Here is a 14,390-nt window from a genome sequence, read left to right as displayed (position 1 = left end):
GACCTTTGCCTGTCCTGACCCTGTACCCGCCGGCCTGACCACTGCCTGTCTCTGAGCCTGCCTGCCGTCCTCTACCTTTGCTCCACCTCTGGATTACAGGCCTCTGCCTGACCTGACACGGAGCCTGCCTGCTGTCCTGTACCTTGGCCTCTGCTCTGGATTAAAGACCCCGCCTGCCTTGACCTGTCATTTGCCTGCCCCTGTGGTTACAATAAACATTGTTACTTCACACATTCTGCACTTGGGTTACCTTGATTCCTGATAGCCATGGTGCATTGATGCTGTTCTGGGAAATGGTGGCCCAACGCCATATTAAGACACTTTATGTTGATATTTCCTTTATTTTGGCAATTACCTCTTTCTTAGTCATATTGAAACTGCAAAAGTGTTCTATTCAAATGTTAAGATAAGCCCATGTCTCTCACTGTTTCTTAGATCTATCTAAATGACTGAAAGTGAAATTCATCAGATGTTTTCAGGCCAAAAAATGTCCATCTCCCAGGCCATTAGTTGTGTATCCAGCTATATACCTCAATACAAATAAATGTCAAAAAAATAATAAAGCAACATCTGTTTGCTTAGGGGTATAAAAAACTGAATATTTGTATTACTTTCCATTATTTCGATCGATAAATGTTAATGTTTAACATGTTTAAATGTATTCAAAAATCAATAAGTATTTAATTATAGGCTGTATATAAACATTCATATTAGACAGCCTCAAACCATGTGCTAATGGAAATATATTTACACTAATTAAACTTGTTTTAATTTTTGATTCTTGATTTAATATTTGGCAGTCATAAAATAATTATTTTGTTTTCAAAAAATGTTTACATATTCAAATATGATTTGTTTTTCTGTGCTAGCCACAAGGGCTCATAGGAGCAGGAGCCTATATCCTGTTTCTGTAGCGTGACGCAGCTTGATGTACACCCTCTGGACAGAAGGCTAGTCTATTGCAGGGCCTTACCCCCAATCGATCTCCTTACTGCTGAGTGTCAAGCAGATATGCATCGGGTCCCACTTTTACAGTCTTTGGTAGGACTTTATACGTTGTAATTTGTTTAAAATGGGAGAAACAATCTATTGTCACAAGTATCCCTGTAGGGCTCAGGCTCTTACCTGGTACTGCAATCCTTCCAGCTGTTGGGTGGTTCATCTCCAGTATAAGGCCATTGTTTGCAACCTGAACAAAAATATACAAAGATGAAGATTAAGAACCATTCAATCTTCTTTATCAACTTATTTCATTAACACTTGGCCATAAGGGCTAAAGAACACTGTCATAAAACAGGCATACACTATACACTATATACAAAAGTATGTGGAAACCGCTTAAAATTAGTGGATTCGGCTATTTCAGTCACACTCGTTGCTGACAGGATTATAATGTCGAGCACACAGCCATGCAATCTCCATAGACAAACATTGGCAGTAGAATGGCCTTACTGAAGAGCTCAGTGAATTTCAACGTGGCACCGTCATGCCACCTTTCCAACAAGTCAGTTCTTCAAATTTCTGCCCTGCTAGAGCTGCCCCAGTCAATTGGAGCAACAACGGGTCAGCTGTGAAGTGGTAGGCCACACAAGCTCACAAAACGGGACCGCCAAGTGCTGAAGTGCACGTAAAAAGTGTCTGTCCACAGTTGCAACACCCATTACAAGTTCCAAACTGCACCTGGAAGCAACGTCAGCACAATAACTGTTTGTTGGGCGCTTCATGAAATGCGTTTCTATGGCCGAGCAGCCGCACACAAGCCTAGGATCACCATGAGCGATGCCAAGCGCCAGCTGGAGTCGTGTAAAGATCGCCGCCATTGGACTCCGTAGCAGTGGGAACACATTCTCTGGAGTGAAGAATTACGCTTCACCATCTGGCAGTCCGACGGACGAATCTGTGTTTGCCGGATGCCAGGAAAAACGCTACCTGCCCCAATGCAAAGTGCCAACTGTAAAGTTTGGTGGATGAGGAATAATCGTCTGGGGCTGTTTGTCATGGTTCGGGCTAGGCCCCTTAGTTCCAGTGAAGGGAAATCTTAACGCGACAGCATACAATACATTCTGGACAATTCTGTTTTTCCAATTTTGTGGCAACAGTTTGGGGAAGGCCCGTTCCTGTTTCAGCATGACAACGCCCCCGTGCACAAAGCGAAGTCCATACAGAAATGGTTTGTCGAGATCTGTGTGGAAGAACTTGACTGGCCTGCATAGAGCCCTGACCTCAATCCTAACGAACACCATTGGAATGAATTGAAATGCCAACTTCGAGCCAGGCCTAATCTCCCCAAATCAGTGCCCGACATCAATAATGCTTTTGTGGCTGAATGGAAGCAAGTCCCTGAAGCAATGTTCCAACATCTAGTGGAAAGCCTTCCCAGAAGAGTGGAGGCTGTTACAGCAGCAAATGGGGACCAACTCCATGTTAATGGTCATGATTTTGGAATGAGATGTTCGACGAGCAGGTGTCCACATATTTTTGTTCATGTAATGTAATAGATGTCATTAGGAATGTGATGTCAACAGTTGGATGGAAGTGTGAATTAGCCACAGCATGCCAGGAAGTGTTGTGATGAGAAAGCTACCTTGCCCTGGTCAGACTGACCCAATGCCATTTATGGCAAATTATACTGAAGAAAAATATAAACGCAACATGTAAAGTTTTGGTCCCATGTTTCATAAGCTGAAATAAAAGACCCCAGAAATGTAGCACAAAAAGCTTATTTCTCTCACATTTTGGGTACAAATCTGTTTACATCCCTGTTAGTGAGCATTTCTCTTTTGACAAGATAATCCATCCACATGACAGGTGTGGCATATCAATATGCTGATTTAAGAGCATTATACAGGTGCACCTTGTGCTTTGGGACAACAAAAGGTCACTCTAAAATGTGCAGTTTTTTCACATAACACAATGCCATGGATGTCTCAAGTGTTGAGGGGGCATGCAATTGGCATGCTGACTGCATGAATGTCCATCAGAGCTGTTGCCAGAGAATGTCATGTTCATTTCTCTACCACAATTCTCTACCAATGTTAATTTCTCTACCACATTCTCTACCAATGTCGTTTTAGAGAATTTGGCAGTATGTCCAATCATCCTCACAACTACAGACCACGTGTAACCACGCCAGCCCAGGTCCTCCACATCCGGCTTCTTCACCGGTGGGATTGTCTGAGACCAGCCACCTGGCCAGCTGATGAAACTGAGGAGTATTTCTGTCTGTAATAAAGCACTTTTGTGTGGAAAAACTCATTCTGATTGGCTGGGCCTGGCTCCCAAGTTGTGAAATCCATAGATTAGGGCATAATGAATTTAATTCAATTGACTGATTTCCTTATATGAACTGTAACTCAGTAAAATCATTGAAATTGTTGCATGTTGAGTTCATATTTTTGTTCAGTATATATGGAACTGTCATGTTGCATGCAGCGGTAAGCATTATGTCACTTGGTCGAACACAGAATGACACAACTGTGCCGTTTTACCGTTTTTTTATTTAGCCAGATTTGGCTAAATGACATGGCATCGGGGTCGGTCTGAACAGGGCAAGGTAGCTTTCTCATTACAACACTTCCTGGCATACTGTGGCTAATTCACACTTATATCCATGAGAAGAAGAGCAAGGACAAGATCAGACCTGGGTCACTATATAACTACAAGTTGAAAATATTTGAGGTGTGCAGCTCAAGTATTTGAAAGTATTTGATATAACCATATGGTTATTGTACTTCTTGGTCTGAAGGAGATGCACATCTTCGTTTATGAGTGTTCATAGGGCATGAGAGTCACGGTTCACAATTACACAATCAATTGACAGTGGTTCAAATCAGTTTTACTCTAATGCACATGCCTATCATGCCACTGGTTTCCTCTTTTTGAACAGAATATTGGAATTCTGACCTTTCATACTATATTCATTTTTATGACAGGACAGTGGGAATGTAGTGGGAGACTCAAGGTAAAGGGCCATGACAGAAAAGTGCTCAAGGGATAGATAGTGCTCTAGCCTAGAAGCCCCTTCACCGGGGGAATATGTAGTCTGTTCTATACACTGCATTTTAATATCATAAACCTCCTGCACTCGAAACTTCCACATCGCCCACAGTTGAATCAAAAGGCTCCCTATCCGGCCTGTTTAACTAACTTAGGATAATTAGCGCTATACATCAGAGTGTGGGCAAGCTGAAGTCAGACAGTTACATAAGGACGAAGAGTCAGACCACCAGACATGTGTGACACTCTCGCTCTCTCATCATCATGGACTCGCTGACCCTCGGAGCATATTACCACGGCAATAGCGTCGAGAGAGTGCGCCTCTCCGTCATGTTATATTTAGATGCTGCATGGTGGTGATTCATGTGGCACCTCTCTCTCCTCTCGCTACGGGACAGCCGATATGTGGCGGTGCACTTTATCTTGGCCAGGTCGCAGTTGTAAATGAGAACTTGTTCTCAACTGGCCTAGCTAGTTAAATAAAGGTGAAATAAAAAAATAACTCATGGGTAATGAGCTAGATGTGGGTTTGCGTCAGTCTGCCCAGACGTGAGTCTCTGTCTCCGTCTCCTCCTTTCCCATTGGTATCTGAGTTCTTCATGTCGAGGGAGGTCATGCACACCAGAGCCCACTTATGGCACGTTTACATGGTACGAGGTAGACGGCAAAATGGATGTCATTTCACAGCGAGCCACAAATGCCGTTGTGGCTCGCTGTGAATGACGTCAGCCGCCACGGTAGACGGGGCTTCCCGCCAAATTTGAAATATTTGAACTTTTACTGTCTGCTGTAGCATTGTTTTCTTCCGGATGTTGACTTACACTGTCTGTGTACTGAAATCACCATAGCAACACATACAGTCATGCTGGCTTGCTTTTGCCGGCCCCATCTTTCTAACTTTCTTGTCCAGTTATGCCGACTGGTCGTTATGCGGATTGGACGTTTTTTTGCACAGCATTAGATTCACACACACAACTGACACTGCAGCAACTCTGTGTGTTCACCACCAGCCATAGCTCAGCATAAGTTTGCTGATGCTTTGAATGTCAGGGGTGTGGAGTTAACAGAAGGCCAGCTTATTGCACTTAAAATAAAAAAATACTCTCAGCCCTTGCACAGAGAATGAACATACATTTGACTTAAAGCCACAATCCTTAATTTGTTTTACAGTCAACAGCAGCTTTACCACTTGGTTTGCTATATGACACTGAAGGATGGGGCTGGAGAAATGTAACCGTTCTCAAATGCATAGCTGGAGCTATGGATACAAGGATTGACAGTCCACGAGATCATCATGATCAAGGTATATAATTCATTGAAATTACAGTAAAAGTCTCCACACCATACTATACATGCGTTGTTGCACTTTCATAGGCGCTGCAAAGGAGATCACTTTCCCACATTTGGTTCCAATTTCTCCTGCTTGTGTGTATGTCTTATGAATATGAAACGGATTGCTGCTGGCTCTTTAGACAGCAGAATCAGTTGGTATCTAGAAATGTACACTTACGTTCAAAAGTTTGGGGTCACTTAGAAATGTCCTTGTTTGGGAAAGAAAGCACATTTTTTGTCCAATAAAATAACATCAAATTGATCAGAAATACAGTGTAGACATTGTTAATGTTGTGAATGACTATTGCAACTGGAAACGGCAGATTTTTTATGGAATATTTACATTGGCGTACAGAGGCCCATTATCAGCAACCATCACTCCTGTGTTCCAATGGCACGTTGTGTTAGCTAATCCAAGTTTATAATTTTAAATAGCTAATTGATCATTAGAAAGCACTTTTGCAATTATGTTAGCACAGCTGAAAACTGATGTCCTGATTAAAGAAGCAATAAAACTGGCATTCTTTAGACTAGTTGAGTATCTGAAGCATCAGCATATGTGGGTTCAATTACAGGCTCAAAATGGCCAGAAACAAAGAACTTTCTCCTGAAACTCGTCAGTCTATTCTTGTTCTGAGAAATGAAGGGTATTCCATGCGAAAAATTGCCAAGAAACTGAAGATCTCGTACAACGCTGTGTACTACTCCCTTCACAGAACAGCGCAAACTGGCCCTAACCAGAATAGAAAGAGGAGTAGGACGCCCCGTGCACAACCGTGCAAGAGGACAAGTAACATTAGAGTGTCTAGTTTGAAAACTGCCAGCTTCATTAAATAGTACCCGCAAAACACTAGTCTCAAAGTCAACAGTGAAAAGGCGACTCCGGGATGAGGCCTTCTAGACAGAGTTGCAAATAAAAAGCCATATCTCAGACTGGCAAATAAAAATAAAAGATTAAGATGAGCAAAAGAACACAGACACTGGACAGAGGAACTCTGCCTAGAAGGCCAGCATCCCGGAGTCGCCTCTTCACCGTTGACGTAGAGACTGGTGTTTTGCGGGTACTATTTAATGAAGCTGCCAGTTGGCGGTTCTTGATAATGGGCCATTGTACGCCTATGTAGATATACCATTAAAAATCTGCCGTTTCCAGCTGCAATAGTCATTCACAACATTAACAATGTCTACACTGTATTTCTGATCAATTTAATGTTATTTTAATGGACCAAAAAGTGGCTTTTCTTTGAAAAACAATGACATTTCTAAGTGACCCCAAACTTTTGAACGGTAGTGTATATCTAATTTTAAGCAGTTTACTCTTCCAACTGCTGCAACACCAAAAAGTTATTCTGGCTCTGAATTTTCATTCTAGGCCCATAAACCCATTAACCCCAATATGTTGGATAATGATTAAAGACGGGAATTCCTTACTCAAAAGACAGAATGATGAGTCTTTCCCTTAAGACGAATGGTGGAATGGTGTGTACTTCCTTTAACAGGGGGAGCCATGACCGTAGCTCTGTCCATCTCGCTTTTTTCCCTGCAAATGGCAAGTCTATGAGACAGTCATGAAAGACGATGGCTTTTCCTTCCCAGTCTCTAATCCACCCTGACCTTGAACAAGAGCAAGGTGACCTGATAGAGTTCAGATTCTCCAGGAATATTGGCCTGCCTCATATCTCTCTCTTGTTTGTTTCATTCAGTAAAAAACACGCTTGACCTTGTGGTTGACAGCTACCTGGAGAAGACAGCTAGCTACTTGGAGAAGACTGGAGTTCACTATGGGACTGATTCAATAAAACCTGCTATCTTTGTTAACAAATTCTGTCTCACATGGAAAATAAAAGAAATTAAGCATCCAACTTTGAGAGGAGAACATCTGTTATTTTGACAGTGCCCAGAACCTTCCCATTTGACCCCAGGATATAAGGCGTGTGAAATATTGATTGTTCGATTGAATTAAGCCCAGAGTTGGACTTCTACCTTATAAACTTATCCAGCAACTTCATAAAAATGTGGTAATAAGATTTGCAGTCTGAAATGAAAACTGCATATGAATGGCCAGGTGGCCACAAGTTCAACAGAACTTTTGTACTGCTCTTCCAAAGACCTCAATGAAAATGTTTGGTACTTTTTATTGGTTTGTATGAATCACGACATTAATCAAAATATTGCAGTAAATATGGGGTAGCCTGGCCTGGGACCAAAAGCCAGGTCCAGCAACTGTGTCAACCCGACATGTTCGTCTTTATGCCAAGAGATCTGAACTTCTTGAGACATTTTCTACAATATTGTATAGGATAAACACTTGACACAGCGCCATCTTGGCATGTTGTAATTATGGATGGGAAAACTGTTTAGAGAACGTAAGATAAAACAGTATCTTAAAAAACCTTATCATCCTCCAAACAGTAATCCAAGACAGTCAATCTCCTAGATACATGATTAAGTGAGGGAGCGATAGGAAAATAAACATTTCAAATCCCAACTTATCCATATGCTGATATTGAACTTGACAGCTGCCCCCTCCTTATAAGGATTTGACAGATAACCAAAAACACAATTATGGAAACCACAAAGTCAGTGGAAATGAAAAGGTGGTACATGAGCGCCACATGCATCTCACATTTCCCCCGATGCACACTTGAAACAGGGTTCACTTTACGCCTGTGTCTGCAGGCAGTAAAAGCCCTGTTTATTTATGTGTCTCTCATTTTTAACAGCTGCGGGGCCTGCCTCCTATGCCTCCTTTCATCGAACCAGGGAAAACATTTATATGGATCAACATTGATCGATGGCTTTAATTTAAACATAATATATACATATATATATATGATTGTTTTGTGCATTCAAATATGTTTTTTTCCCCAACATATACAGTACCAGTCAAAAGTTTGGACAGACCTACTCATGCAAGGGTTTTTCTATATTTTTACTATTTTCTACATTGTAGAGAGAATGCCAAGAGTGTGCAAAGCTGTCATCAAGGCAAAGGGTGACTACTTTGAAGAATCTAAAATCTAAAATATATTTTGATTTGTTTAACACTTTATTAGTTACTACATGATTCCATATGTATTATTTCATAGTTTTGATGTCTGCACTAGTATTCTACAATGTATGTCTGGAAGTGTAAAAGCAGAAATGCCTGTCTGCATTTCACATGTGAAAACAAAAATGAGTTGCTTTGATACATACACAGTGCTTTTAAAATACACTGAGTTTACTAAACATCAGGGGGTGGCCTTTTGTCCTCAGAACAGCCTCAATTCGTTGGGACAAGGACTCTGTCGAAAGCATTCCACAGGGATGCTGGCCCATGTTGACTCCAATGCTTCCCACAGTTGTGTCAAGTTCGCTGGATGTTCTTTGGGTGGTGGACCATTCTTGATATACACGGGAAACTGTTGAGCATGAAAAACCCAGCAGCGTTGCAATTCATGACACAAACCGGTGTGCCTGGCACTTACTACCATACCCCGTTCAAAGACACTTTTTTGTCTTGCCAATTTCACCCTCTGAATGGCACGCATACACAATGCATGTCTCGATTGTCTCATGGCTTAACCTGTCTACTCCCCTTCCTCTAAACTGGTTGAAGTGGATTTAACAAGTGACATCAATAAGGGATGATATCTTTCACCTGGATTCATCTGGTCAGCCTGTTTTGGAAAGAGCAGGTGTTCATAATGTTTTGTATACTCAGTGTACATTGTTTTCAACGCACATATTTTACACACTACATGACATACATGTGCACATTCTGTATGTTTATTTGTACAGTAATTATTATTCAACCTGGTATTTTAACTCACAACCTCTTGGTTCAAGCATTCCGATCTTTCATCACATCTGTGTCAATGACTGATTTCACCTGTATTCCCACACTTTGGACTTCAAAGTAAATCTCAGCTTTGTAAAAATACACTCAAGAAAAACTATTATATTTATCATGGTGATTCAGGAGTAATATGACCCACCAACATTAGACAACTATGTATACAGAAAACACTTAAATTGCTGAAATAAGTAAATTAAAACAATGAGAGAATAGTCAGATTAACTGATTATTAAAATAGAAGTGCAGATGGCATTTTGGTAAGTGCACAGATATATTATAGGTAATAAATGTATAGGGGAATTTTACAGACTTGGTGGTGCAGCAGAAAGATCAGCGAAATCGCAAATCCAGAGATGGTGAGTTCAAATCCCAGGTGGGGTCATATTTAAGCTGAACAGTGTACTACTTACTTTAAAATCAACATTACTTCACTTATAAAGGTTTGGGACCATCTTGGACCATCACGTGACATGTTGACGGCAGGTAAAACAAATGTCTTGAGAACATCTTACAAAAATCCTAACATGGTCCTCACTCCCAGGGAAAAATCACAGGAATTTCAAGTGATCATGTGTTTCACATGAGATCTTATGCGAAGTTGATGTGATAACATGTGATAACGTGACAACATGTAAAGCAACATGGGATAAGATGAAAATAAACATGTGACTTCATGTTCTCATGAAATAAATGTGACACATGGGGATGTACATTTCATCATGTGATAACATGAAACTCGGTGGCGGTAAGTCACGTTTGCGATGAGGGAGGATGATCATTTTTTCATGAGCATGGCCTTATTTCTACTATAGCATATTGGATGACTCTCATTCATATTCAATTCACCCAGTTCAATGTAACAGCAATAGGTTTAGGCTACTACATGATACTCAAATTTTCCCTATACCCACACGAGTTTGCAACAACCTAGCCTATGAATGAAAGTTTACAACGTACAGATGAAGTCGGAAGTTTACATACACCTTAGCAAAATACAATTAAACTCAGTTTTTCACAATTCCTGACATTTAATTCCTAGTAAACATTCTGTCTTAGGTCAGTTAGGATCACCACTTTACTTTAAATATGTGAAATGTTAGAATAATAGAAGAGAGAATGATTTATTTCAGAATTTCTTTCTTTCATCACATTCCCAGTGGGTCAGAAGTTTACATACACTCAATTAGTATTTGGGTAGCATTGCCTTTACATTTTTTAACTTGGGTCAAACTTTTCGGGTAGCCTTCCACAATAAGTTGGGTGAATTTTGGCCCATTCCTCCTGACAGAGCTGGTGTAACTGAGTCAGGTTTGAAGGCAACCTTGCTCACACATGCTTTTTCAGTTCTGCCCACAAAATGTCAATAGGATTGAGGTCAGGGCTTTGTGATGGCCACTCCAATACCTTGACTATGTTGTCCTTAAGCCATTTTGCCATAACTTTGGAAGTATGCTTGGGTTCATTGTCCATTTGGAAGACCCATTTGTGACCAAGCTTTAACTTCCTGACTGATGTCTTGAGATGTTGCTTCAATATATCCACACCATTTTCATTCTTCATGATGCCATCTATTTTGTGAAGTGAACCAGTCCCTCCTGCAGCAAAGCACCCCCACACCATGATGCTGCCACCCCCGTGCTTCACAGTTGGGATGGTGTTCTTCGGCTTGCAAGCATCCCCCTTTTTCCTCCAAACATAAGGATGGTCATTATGGCCAAACAGTTCTATTTTTGTTTCATCAGACTAGAGGACTTTTCTCCAAAAAGTACGATCTCTGTCCCCATGTGCAGTTGCAAACCATAGTCTGGCTTTCTATGGCAGGTTTTGAGCAGTGGCTTCTTCCTTGCTGAGCAGCCTTTCAGGTTATGTCGATATAGGACTCGTTTTACTGTGGATATAGATACTTTTCTACCTGTTGCTGTTGTTCTGGGATTGATTTGCACTATTTTGCACCAAAGTAGGTTGATCTCTAGGAGACAGAACGCGACTCCTTCCTGAGGGGTGTGATGGCTGCATGGTCCCATGGTGTTTATACTTGCGTACTATTGTTTGTACAGATGAACGTGGCATCTTCAGGCATTTGGAAATTGCTCCCAAGGATGAACCAGACTTGTGGAGGTCTACAATTTTTTTCTGAGGTCTTGGCTGAGTTCTTTTGATTTTCCCATGATGTCAAGCAAAGAGGCACTGAGTTTGAAGGTAGGCCTTGAAATACATCCACAGGTACACCTCCAATTGACTCAAATGATGGCAATTAGCTTATCAGAGGCTTCTAAAGCCATGACATCATTTTCTGGAATTTTCCAAGCTGTTTAAAAGCATAGTCAACTTAGTGTATGTAAACTTCTGACCCACTGGAATTGTGATACAGTGAATTATAAGTGAAATAATCAGTCTGTAAACAATTGTTGGAAAAATGACTTGTGTCATGCACAAAGTAATGTCCTAACCAACCAAAACTATAGTTTGTTAACAAGACATTTGTGGAGTGATTGAAAAACGAGTTTTAATGACTCCAACCTAAGTGTATGTAAACTTCCGACTTCAGCTGTAGGTGCACACAGGTCTAGAGACACATTTGAGTGACACATGGACAGACAGTGACATTCAATCCCGCCATGCACACTCTTGCAAGCAAAGAAAGCAAAGGCTAGCTTTTTCAAACAGAAATTTGTATCCTGCAGCACAAACTCCAAATATGTCTGGGACACTAAAGTCCATGGAGAATAAGAGCACCTCCTCCCAGCTGCCCACTGCACTGAGGCTAGGAAACACTATCACCACCGATAAATCCACGATAATTGAGAATTTCAATAAGCATTTTTCTACGCCTGGCCAGGCTTTCCACCTGGCCACCCCTACCCTGGTCAACAGCCCTGCACCCCCCACAGCAACTTGCCCAAGCCTCCCCATTTCTCCTTCACCTAAATCCAGATAGCTGGTGTTCTAAAAGAGCTGCAAAATCTGGACCCCTACAAATCAGCAGGGCTAGACAATCTGGACCCTCTCTTTCTAAAATGATCAGCTGAAATTGTTGCCACCCCTATTACTAGTCTGTTCAACCTCTCCAACTGCTCTTAAATGCAAGTAAATCTAAATGCATGCTTTTCAACCGATCGCTACCAGCACCTGCCCGCCCGTCCAGCATCACTACTCTGGATGGTTCTGACTTAGAATATGTGGACATCTACAAATACTTAGGTGTCTGGTTAGACTGTAAACTCTCCTTCCAGACTCATATTAAGCATCTCCAATCCAAAATTAAATCTAGAATTGGCTTCCTATTTCGCAACAAAGCATCCTTCACTCTAATGCCGCCAAACATACCCTCGTAAAACTGACTATCCTACCGATCCTTGACTTCGGCGATGTCATTTACAAAATAGCCTCCAATACCCTACTCAACAAATTAGATGCAGTCTATCACAGTGCCATCCGTTTTGTCACCAAAGCCCCATATACTACCCACCACTGCGACCTGTATGCTCTCGTTGGCTGGCCTTCGCTTCATATTTGTCGCCAAACCCACTAGCTCCAGGTCATCTATAAGTCTATGCTAGGTAAAGCCCCACCTTATCTCAGCTCACTGGTCACCATAGCAGCAACCACCCGTAGCACGCGCTCCAGCAGGTATATTTTACTGGTCACCCCCAAAGCCAATTCCTCCTTTGGCCGCCTTTCCTTCCAGTTCTCTGCTGCCAATGACTGGAACGAATTGCAAAAAAAAAATCACTGAAGCTGGAGACTCATATCTCCCTCACTAACTTTAAACATCAGCTGTCAGAGCAGCTCACAGATCACTGCACCTGTACATAGCCCATCTGTAAATAGCCCATCCAACTACCCCATCCCCATACTGTTATTTTTGTTGTTGTTGCTCCTTTGCAGCCCAGTATCACTACTTGCACATTCATCTTCTGCACATCTATCACTGCAGTAATTAATTGCTAAATTGTCATTATTTCACTACTATAGCCTATTTATTGCCTTACCTCCCTTATTTTACCTCATTTGCACACACTGTATATATACTTTTTTTCTATTGTGTTATTGACTGTATGTTTGTTTATTCCATGTGTAACTTGTGTCGCACTGCTTTGTTTTATCTTGGCCAGGTCACAGTTGTAAATGAGAACTTGTTCTCAACTAGCATACCTGGTTAAATAAAGGTGAAATAAAAAAATTAAACATTTGCCTGCATCTAGCTGATATAGGGTATAATCATTAGTCCAACAGTTGCAAAGTTTCAATTGGACAAATGCAGGTATGTTATCCCCATTTTGTTCTGTTTGCTTCCGTTAAAGAAACATTTTTCAACAGAATCGGTGGAATGAATACACGCCTGATCACGCTCAAACACAATTCACTTTGTATGATAGATAAGGAGATGGAAAAAACCACCGGTCTATGAATTACATCTTCAAACTAAGGGCAACCATGGCATCTGACAGGAGATGCATCCATCCATGATGTATATGAGTAAGATAATCTAGCTAGCTACATTTTCAGATACTACACATTTCTAATTTTGACAGAAAGTGGTTTCATTTCAAGTTAAAGCGTACTGTTAGCTAGCTAAAGTTAGCTGGCTGGCTCGCTAGCTAACGTCACGTGTATGATCTTATTATTCGTATCTCAGAGCCATTTGCTTGATTAGTTGTAGCTTAATGTTAGCTAGCTGACATTGACCCTGGTTGGTTAGCTACCAGCAGATTCATGCAGGGTAGTAATGTCATGAGTTGGGATTATGGTTCATTGTTTATCTAGCTGCATGTCTTAACAAAAGACTCTTGTCTGAGTGTGCCAGAGCGCAGAATAATTGATGAATTCACGAACGCTCAACACTCATTGAATATGGCCAGTGTCAGTAAACATCGGCAAAAAGGCGTAATTAAATTGTTGCCAGTAGCACAGTTACAGTCACCAACACTCTGGATAACATGAAAACAGCCTAACCAGCTCTGCTAGGGTGAGTAGAATGGTCAGAGTGGGGTGTTCTTTCATTTGTGTCTGGAAGTAGCTTGCAAGCTAGCCAATGTTAGCCAGTTAGCTTGGGTGTTTGACTGCCGTTGTGAGGTCAGAACGTTTAGATCAACCCTATTCATCGGCCAGAGCGTCCGGTGTGCACTCTGAACGCTCCAAGAGTGAAATGCTCTGAATTTACGAATGGACAATCTGACACACAGCTGCAGTCACCAACACTCTGGATAGCATAACAGCA

General features: G+C 41.4%; 1 protein-coding gene across 3 annotated transcripts in view; it reads right to left on the bottom strand.

Moving 5' to 3' along the window:
* The window catches only part of sugct (succinyl-CoA:glutarate-CoA transferase), a 230,585-nt gene that overhangs the window by 33,117 nt on the left and 183,078 nt on the right, over positions 1-14,390 (bottom strand). For all 3 annotated transcript variants that reach the window (XM_045710639.2, XM_045710641.2, XM_014180625.3), the window contains one exon: positions 1,126-1,189. In XM_045710639.2, coding sequence (XP_045566595.1) covers positions 1,126-1,189 — 64 coding nt within the window. The remainder of the gene's footprint in view (positions 1-1,125; positions 1,190-14,390) is intronic.

This window comes from Salmo salar, chromosome 29 (assembly GCF_965601325.2).
Source record: "Salmo salar chromosome 29, fSalSal1, whole genome shotgun sequence".
NCBI classification, from domain to species: Eukaryota; Metazoa; Chordata; class Actinopteri; order Salmoniformes; family Salmonidae; genus Salmo; species Salmo salar.
This window is presented reverse-complemented; position numbering and strand designations above follow the sequence as displayed.